Below are 14570 nucleotides of genomic sequence, written 5' to 3' on the forward strand. Positions count from 1 at the left end.
CGGCAGGATGCGGGAGCTATTAGTCATTTTAAGGCCTCACTCTTTACTCACGTTAAACAAGCCCAGGAAGGCTGCTGGTATTATTTTGTATTGTGTTTATTATGGTGAAGCAAGATTAGGGCCCCATTGTGCTAGGCACGGCGCACACGCAGCGAGACGGTCCCCTTCCCTGAAAAGCTTGACATGTTTGCCTCAGCTCCGGACAAGGGTCTCTCTTGGGACAGGCCTCCGTTTCTGCCCCGTTCACTAGCTGTATGGCCTGTCCGGCTTCCTTTATAGAGGTTGCATTCTGCCTCCCTAGTCTCCTACTGCCATTTCGTTTGGACAGGGTAACTCTCTGCTCCCTGTCCTAAGCGGTTCTGCAGCGTTCCTGCAGCCTGCTAAGCTGCTGCCACATTCTAGCCTAGAAGTGCAGGGCAGAGAAACTGATCCTATAGATAGTCTCTGTCAGTCAAAGTGCTGTGGGGGTCCCTTACGATGGAAGTTGACAACAGAAACCAGCAGAAAAGGGGTTAGGAGCTGCAGCCTTGAGATGCAAGTTTCCAGACGGTTTATTTTCCTTGGCAGCCCTGCCATTTCTGCCCTAGGGCAAGTGATATCATGGCTAGACTGGTGCCTACTATGGTGGCAGCCCTGTCCTGCACCTATCAGCCATGATATACGTTGTAGTGCATGATGCACCCAAGGCGAGACCAGATCGTTTTGAATTCACCGTGGGATGGAGGCTGTGAGCAGTGCATTCCTGCAGAGGGCATTCGAGGAGCTTGTGCATTTGCTTTGGACGGTGATGGAGAGAGGTAGGAACCTACTTGCAGAGCATAACTGGTGTCAGCCCAGAGTAAAGGGGCCATCTAGATCAAAGAGTTCCCCTTGGGATTTAAAGAAACTCCCTCGGCACCCTCAGGAAGCCTTAGTGCTGTCGGAAGTACAGTCCTGGCTCGTTGGCTGAAGGGCGTACGTGACAGGCCCATGGGACCAACTGCTGGGAGCTAAGGGGCTGGATGGCTCCAGGGAATCTCTGCACTTGTGAGCAAAACCATTACCCTGTGATTGACGCTTGGGGGTGGTGTGTGGAACAGTGAGGCTCCCCACACAGCCTGGTGGATAACCCTCCTCCCCCCATCACCTACACCACCATCGCTTCTGGCAGGCTCAGCAGGGAGGCCAAGGATAGAGTGGGCCCTATCCACACACCTCACAGGTGCTCCTGCTAGCCCAGGGTTGAGGTATGTGGGTAGGGCAGCGTGTGGGGGGAGCGTGCCCGGATGCTGCCTGTGTGGTACCTGCTCTGTGGATAAACACAGGGCTGGGGCAAAAGGTCACCTCGCTCCTCTCTGCCCAGAGCGCACGCCACAGAGAGGAGACGTACCTGAAAGGCGTGGCTGGCGAAGCCGAGGCCTAGCTGGCGACACACTACCATGGCTTCCACGGTGCTCCAGTTCTGGCTGCAGACAGTCCCCCACTTCAGAGTGCCATTGCGCTGCATCAGGACTTCGACCCGGCCCTCGTAGGGGTTACGGCCACCGCTCAGACGCAGCTGCAGATGATCAAGGAAAGAGAGGAATCATCTCATCAGATCTCTGAAAGCATCTGCCAGGAATTTCCCAACTGACCTAGTTCCACGTCTGAACAGACAGGCTCGCAGATGTGGGCAGCAAAACACATTCTCCGCTCGCATCTAAGTGAGTGATTTATAAAAGGACCATCCCAGCTGGTGGCACGTGGGACAGTTTGCAATGAAGCTACAGCAGCTGGCGAGGGAAAAGTTAAGATCCTTCTAGTCTCGCTGTGGTTTTAGGGTTAAGGCACTGGACTGGGACTCAGGAGATCAGGTTCAATTCCTGGTTCTGCCACCGACTCCACATGTGACCTGGCGCAAGTCAATTCAGTTCTACAGCTGTAAAGTGGGGATGATAATACGTCCTTCTCCAGCCCTTAGGGACATAGGCTTTACCTGTTTGGATCAGACCCATCTAGTCCAGTATCCTGTCTCTGACAGTGGCTGCTACCGACTGAAGCAGGTGCAAGACACTGGGCAGTAGACAGTTTTAGGGTAACAGGCTCCCCAGGGAAAGTTTTCTCTAAGGTCAGTTTAAGCCCTGAAACAGGAGGCTTTCTATCCCTTTCAAACTCATGTTAAGATTACTATTGTCTTGTGTTATTAGATTGGATAGTGAGTGCCTCTTGGCAGGGCCTGTCTCTCACTATGTGTTTGTACAGCACCTAGCAAAATAGGGCCTACGTTTGGGTTGGGGACTTTAGGCACGGCTATAATGGAAGTAATAAATAATGTCTCATCATGCTAAGCAGGGGCCTACACAAACTGCAGGACATGCTGGAATTATTAATATTTATTAAGCACTGAGCAGATAGGTCACAAAATAATAATAAATAAGACAGCCCCTTGCACTTTTAGAGCACTTTGCATGCCTGGATCTCAAAGCCCTTTCCTAAAAGGTGGTCTCATTAGCCCCATTTTAGAGATGGAGAAACTGAGGCATGGAGAATGGAAGCGACTGCCCAAGGTCACACTGCAAGTCAGAGGCACTGCTGAGAATACAACGCAGAACACCACACCCCTCCCTGTTTTCTAAACCCTAGCAGGCCCTCTAGCTTATCCATATGAAACCATTAATAAACTCAGCGTAGCCAATCTTAGCACATTTTTCAATGACCTTATTATTATTTCTGTTTCCCTTCCCACCCATTCTCTTGTCCATTTAGACAGAAGCAGAAACAGTCTCGTCCTAGGTGATTCTCTAGTGCCTAGCACAATACAATAGGCCAGGGGTTGGCAACGCGGCTCGCCAGGGTAAACACCCTGGCGGGCCGGGCCAATTTATTTACCTGCTGACGCGGCAGGTTCGGCCGATCGCGGCCCCCACTGGCCGTGGTTCACCGTCCTGGGCCAATGGGGGCGGCAGGAAGTGGCGCGGGATGTGCTGGCCGCAGCTTCCCGCCACCCCTATTGGCCCAGGACGGCGAACCGCAGCCAGTGAGGGCCGCGATCGGCCGAACCTGCCGCGTCAGCAGGTAAATAAACTGGCCCAGCCCGCCAGGGTGCTTACCTTCGCGAGCCGCGTTCCAAACGTTGCCTACCCCTGCAATAGTCACTGCTCTCATACAAACAACAAATAAAGGACATGCCCAAAACCTACGCACCACTTCTGTGCTGATGAAATCCTCAGGATAGGGCTTGAGTACGGCATGTGCAGACTCTTTGCACAGGGATGAATTTCACCCACAGGGAATACTCAATGGCATTAAGTGTAGGACTTTAATATCGCCAAGGAGCAGCCTAGCAGAAATTAGGAAGCACAGCATTTGGGGAATTATTGTTATGCTGCTCAAAACATATTTTGCTCTCTGGTCTAATATAATACAGATGTTAAAATTCATGGAACAAGAGTTTAGCCAAACGATTCCGACACAATCTCCGTTCTTGCTGGCAAGAGGGATCCCGAGTCAGTGTTTGAAGGTGAATTGAAGGGCTGTGGCAAAGCACCAGTGGTTAGTATGAACCTCTGCAAGAACCCACATGATACTTCCAAATGGACCAAGCCCCCATTCATACTCCCCCCGTCTTGGCTTTTTGCTTTGTAGAACAGAAAATAATCCACACCACACTGGATTAGTAAACAGTTCGACCACAGAAGTAACCTAGTCCGACACACATCTGTATATTCTTAACTTCTAATGAGAGTTGGGGGTCCCAGGACAAACCCACACGACAGTGTCACTGCTGTGCAGACTTGTGCAGGGAGAAGGAAGGGGAACACCACCCATGTGTGACAGCACTTTGGTTGTAAATGCAACTGGTGGTTTATGCCTGAGGCATTTCTGTGCTGCTCATCACCATGGTATCTGAGTGCCTCCCCCTGAGGGAGTGGTGTGTTCTTACCCTCCTTTTATAGATGGGGAAACGAAGACAGGGAGAGGTTAACGCCCAAGTATCAGAAATGGTCTTTATGTCCCCCAGTCTTTCGCTGCCCAGCTTTAGACACAGTCTCTGATTTTTAGCGGTACCAAGCACCAGTGGCTTCCATCAAGTGAAATCAGGCCCCGGGTGTATAAAGCTGGGCACCCAAAAAACCCCAGAGAGACGCAAAATTAGAGGCTGCTTTAAAAATCTGGCCCTAGGTGACCTGTGCAGGGTTACCCACGACATTTGTATTAGAGCCGAGAATGCAACCCTAATCAAGTAACTTAACCAATCAACCATCCTTCCTCTCCGTATGAAACATCTTCATATCCTGATGGAGCTTAAATGTAGTTAGCACAAGGCCAACTCAGATGCAAAACCTCAACTCTGGATGTCTGCCCCGTGAAATAAATGTGACTGTTCACTGCTCTAGCTCCCTTTTGGTCTTCCTTGAGAAAAATCTTAGTTGCTCACAGGGTGAGATGCCCCACTATGCAGAGAGCCAACACAGGCACCACTTAAGCCCTATTTTGAAGGTTAAAGTGGGACTTAAGTGGTCCACAGACCTTGCGCCGGGCCCATTGCTGAGAGGTTCATTTCACCTTTGGCTCATTTGACACAGACACAAAGTAGCAGAACGTTCCTCCTGAGCAGGTGCAACGCCAGAATGAGACACACAAGGCTTACTTTGAGACACAGCATGTCCGGGGCAGGATTTTCTTTAGAAGGCACAATTGCCAAAACCAGTTATTTCCCCAGAATATTTTTCGGGACTGGAAAAACATAGCCCCAGGAAAACCATTTGGTTCTTCTTCCAAAAGCTATTTGATTGCAGCTCCAAAGTAACAAGTAGTTCCAGTATTTTGTCTTTCAGAAATGTGAAATACAAATATTATCTTGAGGCCAGCGATCACATGGATTCAATCTTAACTGCATAATCTCTGACACACGGCAGCTCATTAAAGTCACAGAACGCTTTGTTTTCCCTTGAGACAACCATGCCATGTATTAGCATTTCTTGGCAAAACTTATTCTATATTTCCTCTCCTAGCCTCCAGTCTAGTTTTAGAAGAACATTGTTTTAGGACATATGCCTTGTACAAAGATAGCGGGACATAAAAGATGGATTATATCCTGTGCAGGCTGATTGGAGCATTAAAGATCTATCCCGCCTCCACAAACTACTAGACTAAATGACAGTAGGTACCCCAGGTTAGAGTCTTTAAAAACTGCTTTCCCATCAACAGCTTAACTGAGGGTCATGTGTGTTGTGCTAGCAGAAGTCAAGGGTGATGGGGTTAATATTTAAGCAATAATGATTTTAGCTCTGCTTGACTTAAATCTATTGCAAAGCTGGATAGGCTACTTTGTACACTGTACTTCCTTTTGTTTCAGTGAATTATAATTCTATATATTGAGTCCAGAGGAGACCAACAAAAACCATACAAGGTTTAGAAAACCTGACCTGTGAAGAAAGGTTAAAAGACCTGGGCATGTTTAGTCTTGAGAAAAGAAGACTGAAGGGGGGACCTGCTAACAGTCTTCCAATATGTTAAGGGCTGTTACAAAGAGGACGGCGATCAATTGTTGTCATGTCCACTGAAGGTAAGACAAGAAGCAATGGGCTTACTCTTCAGCAAGGGAGATTTAGGTCAGATATTAGGAAAAAATGGCTAACTCTAAGGACAGTTAAGCTCTGGAACAGGCTGCCCAGGGAGGTGGTGGAATCCCCTCACGGGAGGTTTCTAAGAACAGGTTGGACAAACACCTGTCAGGGATGCTCTAGGTTTACTTGGTCCTGCCTCAGTGCAAGGGGCTGGACTTGATGACCTCTCCAGGTCCCTTCCAGCTTGACATTTCTAGGATTCTATGATATACTAGAGGCAGACAGACCTATTAAATCACCTGGGATAAAATTTTCAGAAGCATTTAAATGACATCAGCTCCCAAGTCCCATTGTCAAAAAGTGATCTAGGCACCCGTTGCCTTTCACTGAGATGTAGGTGCCTAAGTGCCTAACGGCCAGATTTTCAAATGTATTTAGACACCTGAAGATGCAGATAAGTGCTTTTGAAAAATCTCACTGGGCACCTAGGTGCCTACTTCCAATTGAAATCAATAGGAGTTAGGCACCGAAATGCTTTTGAAAAATCCCACTAGGCACCTAGCTGCAACGTTAGGTGCCTAAATCCCTTTAAAATCTGGCCCTAAGTCACTATTGAAAATGGGACTTAGGCACTTTTGAAAGCATTACCCCATGTCCCTCTCATTGTTAACACAGGGATTATGCCCAACTGTGCATTTCATAGTTTTTTATCTGGCCTAGTTTTATGTCTCAACTGATGGGGCTTCCACCACTTCCTTTGGGTGACTATTCCCACAAACATTTTGAGATCATAATAGGTACTCGGCTACTATAGTGAAGATGGCCATATAAGTAGAGAGAGAGAGAGAGAGAGAGAGAGTTACTAAACACATTGTATTCTTGTTACATCCACATAATTTGACTTCTCACCTGATTCTGGAAACCCATGGCTGGAACATTGCACCTTACAGCAGCATCTTCTTCATGGTTACAAGTCAGTGACTCTGTGTTGAACTTGCAGTCCGTGATGGATTTTTCAAACCCGGTACAGTCTATTTCATTTAGGTGAATGGGACCCATTCCTTTAAGAGAAAGAAATACAGAATGGTCATTTTCCTGACAGCCCCCCACGGAGAGGGAAGCTGAAATCAGTAAAAGTTTATATTATTGCAAATGATCAACATGGAATCCAGCATTCGACACACCAGCCCGAAAGGACTTCAGTTGATTTCTGCTAAGGTCATCTTGCTGCTTGTTTTTACTGTTAAGAAATTATTTCCAGTAGTCTAAGATTTTCAAATGTGCCAGAAATAAAAAAAGCCAAGTTTCCATTGCTCTGTAATTTACAAAGTTCAGCTGGAGAAATTTTAAAAATATGACCCAGTTTTTTGGTCCTGGTTTTATCGGACAGGAACCTGCAGTTGATCAAGCCCTGACATTTTAAGTGGGGACTGTGACGAAGTACTGTCCTTGACTCCGTGGGTCCTGCGTTTCCTGGCAGATTTTGCTAGCCTCAGAGGCTCACTGTGACCCTCCACGTAGCCCTTCTCTCTCTAGAGGCAAGGGGTCACAGCTTACTGAGCCATTTTCATCATAAGCCAACAAGGGAGGTGAGGAGAAGCAGCCCTCCCTCGCAGTCTCTGTTGTCTCCCAGTCTCAGTGATTAATCAGGGAAGGGAGAGGGAAGCCTGGGCCCACCCTCTACTCCGGGCTCCAGCCCAGGGACCCTAAAATTAGCAGCTATGGAAGCTGACTTTGGAAATAGGATGTGTACAATTCCCTGGGCCACTTCCCCACAGCAGCCCCCACTCAATATCTTCTTCACCGTTACCTCAGGGCCTCCTTCCTTGCACCTGATATGGATTTGTACTGCTTCGTTCCTCCCGTAGCTCCCTCCTATAGCTTCTGGCACCCACACCTCACTGACTAACTGGGAGGCTTTTAACTAGTTCAAGCCAGCCCTTGATTGGCTTCAGGTGTCTCAATCAATCTAGCTGTCTCCACTGCCTTCTAGAAGGATCTTAATTGGCCCCAGGTGTCTTGATTAACCTGGAGCAACTGCCATTTGGTTACCATGGTACCAGGGATTTGTTTAGCCTGGGGCTAACATACCTGTTCCTCACTACTTTACTGTAGCCATCTGGCCTTGCCCCATCACAGGACATATATACATGTGCCAGGGAAAGAAAACAAAGTATGCAGATCCTTATAAAAACTCAGCCAAACAAGTAATCTCAAATACAGGTGTGCAGCCCAAGATTCCAAGAGCACCAACATTAACAAGGATTGTGAGACTGATCTTCAATTATCATCCTTTGAACTATCTCTAGGCATTTCTATAGCAGGAGTCACCGTATTGTCTAGGCCTGGGGATAGGCGTATGTTCAAATTTCTCTTCTACTTGACCTGCAGAGAATACTAAAATACCCACAGGTAATCAATAGTTGATCCAATGGCACTTGAAACAGTGTGGTTCCTAGCATGACAAATGACTGCACAGAGCTGCATCTTGCACCAAGTAATGCCACATCATTCTTCAGCAAGAGACAGCAGAAAAGCACGAACACACAATGCTCCCTAGTGGTTACTCTCATAGCCAGGACCTGGGTTCAATAGCTGGTCAGGGATAGAGGTTTTCCCCTGCTCTTGGTGGATGGCATCAGATAATCCAGTAGGTCTTTTCCATCTCCTAGGACTTGCCCTACTGGATCAGACCTGAGATCTATGCAGTTCAGTAGCCTCTGTCTGATAGTGACCGCCAACAGGTGTCAGAACCTCATAGTAGCAGATGTGGGATAATCTGCCCCACATATTAGGTCTCATCTTAGTCTCTGACAGATCTCTAATTCCTGTGATTGTCTATGAGAAGAGAGTGAAAAGATAAACACTTCTGAACTTTGCTATGGAGTCATCCTCTCTCTCTCTCTCTCTCTCTCTCTCAACACAGCAGGAGCCAAACAACTGGCAGGTGGCACGTTCTTCAGATGAATCATTTCAGTGTAGTCCACAGACAGCTATGCACATCTGACCCAGAGGTGTTCCAGCCACTCTTTGCTGAAGGAGTCCACCCACTGTTTCTAAACACAAGTTACCTTCCCCCACCTCTTTAGTCAGCCCTTATCCTTTGAGGTGGATGTTAAGAGGAGCAGATGTCAGAAATGGCAAGCACTCCAAAGTCATCCCTGTCTTTTAATATACGTATAGCACACAGCAATGGGCGCCAGGCTGCTCCATTTGTAACCATCACCTTGGAAAAACTGAAGATGTCCTGTGAGCACGTACTAGCAAGTGGGCAAACCAGGGGGAGAACGGCAATGCTTGTGTCACCACTATCGACCGCCACAGTTGATTTCTTATTCCCCGTTGCTGGTTTTATTACAGTAGGACCCAACTCAAATCAGGGCCCCATTAAGCTCCACATATAACCAGTAAGAAAAAGTCCCTGCCCTGAACAATGTGTAATCTTTAAGGACCAGACAAAGGCAATATTATCATCCTCATCTTACAGCTGGAGAATTGAGAAAGAGCAATTAAAGGACTTGCCCAAGGTCACCCAGGGAGTCTGTAGCAGGAAGCTGGGAACTACAGATCTCCTGACTCACAGTCCAATGCCTTAACCACAAGGCCATCCTTGTTTGGGCCTCATTAAAGAATAAGCTTACCCATCTCCATAGCTATTCCTTTTAACCTGAGCCTCAAAGGAAAGGGCTGACTAAGGAATGCAGAGGCGGGTAACCAGTTTACCAGCAGCGGTAGGAACTCTTTCTTGGAAAGCTCCTACCCCCACCCTTCTACTAAATTTAAGTGTTAGCCAGAAAGTAGAGGCGGGAACACCTTTGGCTCAGACGTGCATAAATCGCTGTGGTTCAACGATCCACCTGGAGGACTTGCCACCTGTTCAGACTTCTGCTGAATCACAGCAGAGACCAGTAAAGAGGGGGTCAGTAGCAGAATCCAGAAGCATGTTTCTATTCACTGCTCCTTTCTTCTCTCAGAGCAATCCCAGGGACGAAAGATGGAAAGTGCCAATTAAATCACCTGACTTGATATCCAGATAGTTCTCTTCCCCGATACTCAGAACTCTGTATTTTGCTGTTTCAAGAGGGCATAGGATTAGATTTTTTAAAAAGGGAAAACAACGATGGAGGTAAAGGGGGAAATGTATTTGGGCCGGTTTTTACTATGTTATCACATTAAAATCCTTGTAATCTACATCTGCAGAAGGTGAAATTGACACAAGTGTTCTGCCCTCTGTGAAATAGCTCAAGAAGAAATTACAGTTTGATCTCATCAACAATTGCACCCATTCTGGAGTCTGAAGAGTTTCGGACTGGAGGGGCTTAATGCAAATATTTCACACAGCTCTCAGTAGGATCCCCCATTTGACTGAATTTTACCCACCATGCATTGCTCCCCACTCAAGCCAACTCCCATGTCCCCAAGGTTTCTGAAGCCTTTGACCAACACTGTAGATTGGAAAACCCGGGGGGGGGGGGGGGGATGAGGAGGGGGGAATTTTGTCCAACAGAAAAACCCTTTTTCGGTGCATGTTGCAATGCCTCCAGGTGGGACTCTGTAATTAACACATGTACTGAGCGGAACACACAGAAAACAGAGCTCTCCAGTAAGGTCCTAATTATAACGGAAATTGCAAGCCTTTCCTCCCCCTGCTTGTAATATTTTTATTGGAACGAGATGTTTCATATACGTCAGATGGTATAAGGACAACATTTATGTGTGCTGCACTTCCGAACCCTTCCCAAAGGGTGTAGTTAGTATGAGGTCCAGGGAAGGGAATGCACTTAATGTTATACCAGCTAGACTGCGTGAAGCACTAGACCGCCATACAGGCTAGATCATCCAAAAGGCATTTCTATCTTGAGCTCCTAAAATTCTATGACCCTACATTCCTAGCTTGCCTACAGCTCTCACTGAAGCCAATAATCCGGCCCCAGCTTCTGCAGAAGCCAATGAAAGGTTTTACAAATTAAAAAAAGGAGACTAACAATGGAAGCCAAAGAGAATGTGTCTCTATCTGTTCTGGTTTCTCTCTCATATTAAAATCCTTCCTGTGCTCTACATCTGGAGAGGGTGACACTGATGTAATAATTCTGCCCTCTGTCACAGATATCAGGGAACCTGGATGGTTTAGATCTTGCCCAAGATTGTCGGATGGATTGGGTCCTAAGTTTCTTTCCCCCTAGAAAATCTAAACACACACACACACGAAAAACAATAATCGAAGAGAGAGAAAAGAGGCAGGGAAAAGGAGCAGGGACCTGGCTCTTTGATTCACCTCACCCCTGCAAATTTTGTCCTTCTCTGTTAAGTCTCTTTGCTGACTCTGCATGTCAAAGACCGACCCCCTTGGCACTGGAATGTTTCCATGTTGCAGGACAGTCTGCGCTGAAAGTTGCTGATAAAATGGAAAAACAGGGCTATATTTTTTCTGGGCAAAGGAGTGACTTCGTATAGCTGCATAGGAGGTGATCCTATAAATCTGACTCACGCAAGCGGCCCCATTAAGTTTGATGGAACTACTTGTGTGAGCAAGAGGTACATTATTGGACTCCTATATACCATTCTACTATACCATACTTTTCTGGGTACTATGGATGCACGTTTTCTCCTAGGCTTTTGGGGACGGAGCGCTCAGAGTTAGCAGGGTTTGATGGACATGTAACTAAGGCACTGGTCTGGGACTCAGGAGATCTGGGTTCTATTCTCAGCTCTTCAACAGACACCCTAGGAGAGTCATTTAATCGGCCTCTCAGTTCCCATCTGTAAAATGGGGATAGCCACCCTTTGTTTGGCTTGTTTAGTGAGGTTGAGCATTCATCGAGTTTAAGGCCAGAAGGCACCACCAGATCATCTAGTCTGACCTCCCCTCTATCACAGGGCATCTCCACATGGCAATCAGAGGTGTGACGGCAGCATGTGTAGATGTACCTGAGCAAGCTTTGATCTCACTCGCTGGACTAACAATAGCAGTGAAGTAATTGCAGCCTGGGCCAGTCGCCCAAGTAAAGAGCCAGGATTCCAGATGGGTTTGTACAGCCCCTGCCGCTGTGGCTTCACTGCTGTTGTTACTCAAGTTAGCCAGATCTCAGCTAGCTCGGGGACGATTCCCCATGCTGGAGTCACACCTCTGTGCGGCATGTGGGATTAAGAGCTATCACCCATTACACCATATAAAATGCAGTCAAATCAGTCTCTTATCCTACTGCAATAAGCAGAGATGACTTTCTGGAGAGGAGACTTATCAAGATTTATTGATCCTAGAGAGAAATTTTGGCCAAGATAAATTGAGCTTGGGGACTCATTGTGCTCAGTGTTTAAAATAAAAGGAAAGAATTTCACTGGGAATGAACAGCCACCGCTAAAAAAGTTTCCAGGTTCTGGGCGTGTAACATGAGAGAGCAGGACACTCTCCCCTACCATGTGGCAGTAACATTTTATGCATGAAGATAATGCTTCCTTATACCCACAGTCAAATACACATCGGCAGCACTCTGCGTCCTACCACCCGGCTCCTTGGCACTTTGTTCAGTAAGGGCACATTTAAAGCTTTTCACATTCTAGCTATTTCTCATACGTGTAATTAATTTTCTCTTTCCGTCACCAAACCAAAAGTCTGGAGGAGTTTCAATTATTCATTTGGTTTTACAGTGTGACTTTTGTTTGGTGGTAGATTTCTTTAGATTTGACGCTAGCCATATGAGAGCAAGGACTAGGGCATATAAAGGCAGGCCTGGGAGATAGTTCTCTGGATTTTGAGGTAACTAAAGCCTGGGATCTCAATCATCCCCACATGCAGGAAATCCAAGCCCAGATCTGCTTCCAGACTGTATAAATAGCCCCTATAGTTACAACCACAGTTGCCAACTTTCACGCGGTAAATAAGCACCCCGACTTCCACAATAAGCCAAAAATCAAGCTAATCCCATTTCAAAACAAGGCCAAAACAAGCCAATCCCTAAGAACCCCAACACTCTATGTGACTAGATTCCCCCCGGCGTGCCGTCTGGGACTGTGGTGGGCCTGCTGTGCACCCCTGACTCTCCCCCCCCTTGCCCCTGCTTGCCCCCCCTTACCAGGAGCCAATCAAAAATAAGAAGCAACAAGCTACAATGTGCAACAAGCTACAAGCCAAAACTAGCCAAAAAAGCAACTCACAAGCCAATTAAGCCAAAAACAAGCCCAATTTCTGCCTTTTTTCCCCACGGGTTTGGCATGTCTGGTTACAACAGGCTGAACCAAGACTCCAGATCTGAGTTTTACGGTGTTTGAAACCAGGATCCAGACCCATATTTTGCAGCTGGAGCCAATCTCTAGTAGTGAATGGCACCAGAATATTTATCCTAGTGAGTTTCTAAGAGATATTTTTCATTCTTTAATTCTTAACAACTAGAGTAAGTAACAGCTGCAACAGCTGTCCAAGGGAACGGGTAAATCCACCCTCACTAGAAGTCGTTAAATGAAGACTGGGTCTCTTTCTAAATGATGTGCTCTATCTAGTTCAACCACAAGTTATTGGGCTCAATAGTCTCACTTAAATAGCAGGGAAGAATAATTTTTCTCCGGTGAAGGAAGTTACTGAGCCATATCCCCTGGCCTGCATGATGCAGGAGGTCAAATGAGTTGATAATAGTGGTTCCTTCTGGCCTTCAAATCTATGCAAATAGTCATGGCCATAGAGATCAATTTGGCTTATTTTTCACACAACCTGATATAAAGGCAAGCCTTATCAAACTTTGATTGCTTCCCATGCCTATGTCTTTTTAAAGTTAGTAGGAAACAGATAAGGAAAGGAGATAGAGAAGGCAAGAAAAGAACGCATCCATGTTTGAACACAGTTGTAGCAACTGTTATTTCAAAAGTTGTGTGGATAGGGCCTCAGAGAACAAACTTGTGCTGGTAAGGGTGGATTTGATGTTTGTGCAGATCTCTAAATATTTATGAATCAATGAAGCCAACAAAAGGTCGGTCTCCAATCATTTTGTTCCATACACTTGGGCAAATGATGCTGCCTGACATTTCTGAAACATGACTTTTAAGAGTCAAAATGTCACCTACAACTGAAATAAAACCGGGGAAAAAATGAAGTGAAAAAAGTTGCAATTCTGCTCCCCAATTCAACCAGCTTGACTGCTGAGCACCTGGAACAAGAGCTTTGTAATGGAATGGTTTTCCATCAAAACGTCAGTTTTGTCAAAATCAAAACATTTTATGGGAATGTGTTGATTCTGATTTTTCTCATTTAATTTCAATAAGAAAATTTCCTTTTGGCTATTATATTATATTAAAATCTTAACTATAATACATATTATATAACTGTCACAAACAATTTATATTGTATTAAATAATTTTATATATGTAGCTATGACAAATATGTATATTATATTCAAAGTTCAAAAAGTCAAAAGGAAATGTTTCTACCTTATCAAAATACAATTATTTGACCAAATCATTTTTTTTAAGTGAATTTTCATTCTGTGGGAAATTTCAGCTTTTTGTTCTGGTTCAGAAGAAATTTTTTATTATTTCCTGCAGAATGAAAATCCCAGTTTCCGACCAGCTCTTCCTGCAACTCAGTGACTTCCAATGACTCCATACTAATGATTTCAATGGGAATTGTGGGCCTCAGGATCTGGCCCATAACATTACTGAAGTTCAAAAGACAGCTGAATTTCTCTTTCCTGTTCATCTAATTTCACATCCCTTGGGAGTTCTCTGAAGGCGGTCAGAGCTGATGGTCCATTACGTTCTCATTACCTTGTCCAAGCCTTGCGCCTGTTATAGCCTCCTGGGCACTCCCGAAACCCAGCTCTCGGCAGACCACACTGGCTGAAATCAGGTTCCATCGGTCGTCACAAACAGTTCCCCATTCCCCATTCTTCAGCACTTCCACTCTGCCTTCTCCAACCTTGGCCCCGCCTTTCAGCCTGACCAACGGCTGCTGTAATACAAAAACCCGGGTGCAACGTCACTTTTTATGAACGAAACTGGCAAAAGTAGCAATTATTTACAATTCAAACTTTTGGCCTTGGTATAGCCATGCTG

At 46.0% G+C, this 14570-nt stretch overlaps 1 protein-coding gene across 1 annotated transcript in view; it reads right to left on the reverse strand.

The window, feature by feature from the left end:
• The window catches only part of LOXL2 (lysyl oxidase like 2), an 80704-nt gene that overhangs the window by 15288 nt on the left and 50846 nt on the right, over positions 1-14570 (reverse strand). The window contains exons 5-7 of the mRNA XM_065399002.1: positions 14283-14466; positions 6438-6589; positions 1370-1537 (exon numbers count right to left, since the gene is read on the reverse strand). Coding sequence (XP_065255074.1) covers positions 1370-1537; positions 6438-6589; positions 14283-14466 — 504 coding nt within the window. The remainder of the gene's footprint in view (positions 1-1369; positions 1538-6437; positions 6590-14282; positions 14467-14570) is intronic.

The sequence above is a fragment of the Emys orbicularis genome, chromosome 2 (assembly GCF_028017835.1).
Source record: "Emys orbicularis isolate rEmyOrb1 chromosome 2, rEmyOrb1.hap1, whole genome shotgun sequence".
NCBI classification, from domain to species: Eukaryota; Metazoa; Chordata; order Testudines; family Emydidae; genus Emys; species Emys orbicularis.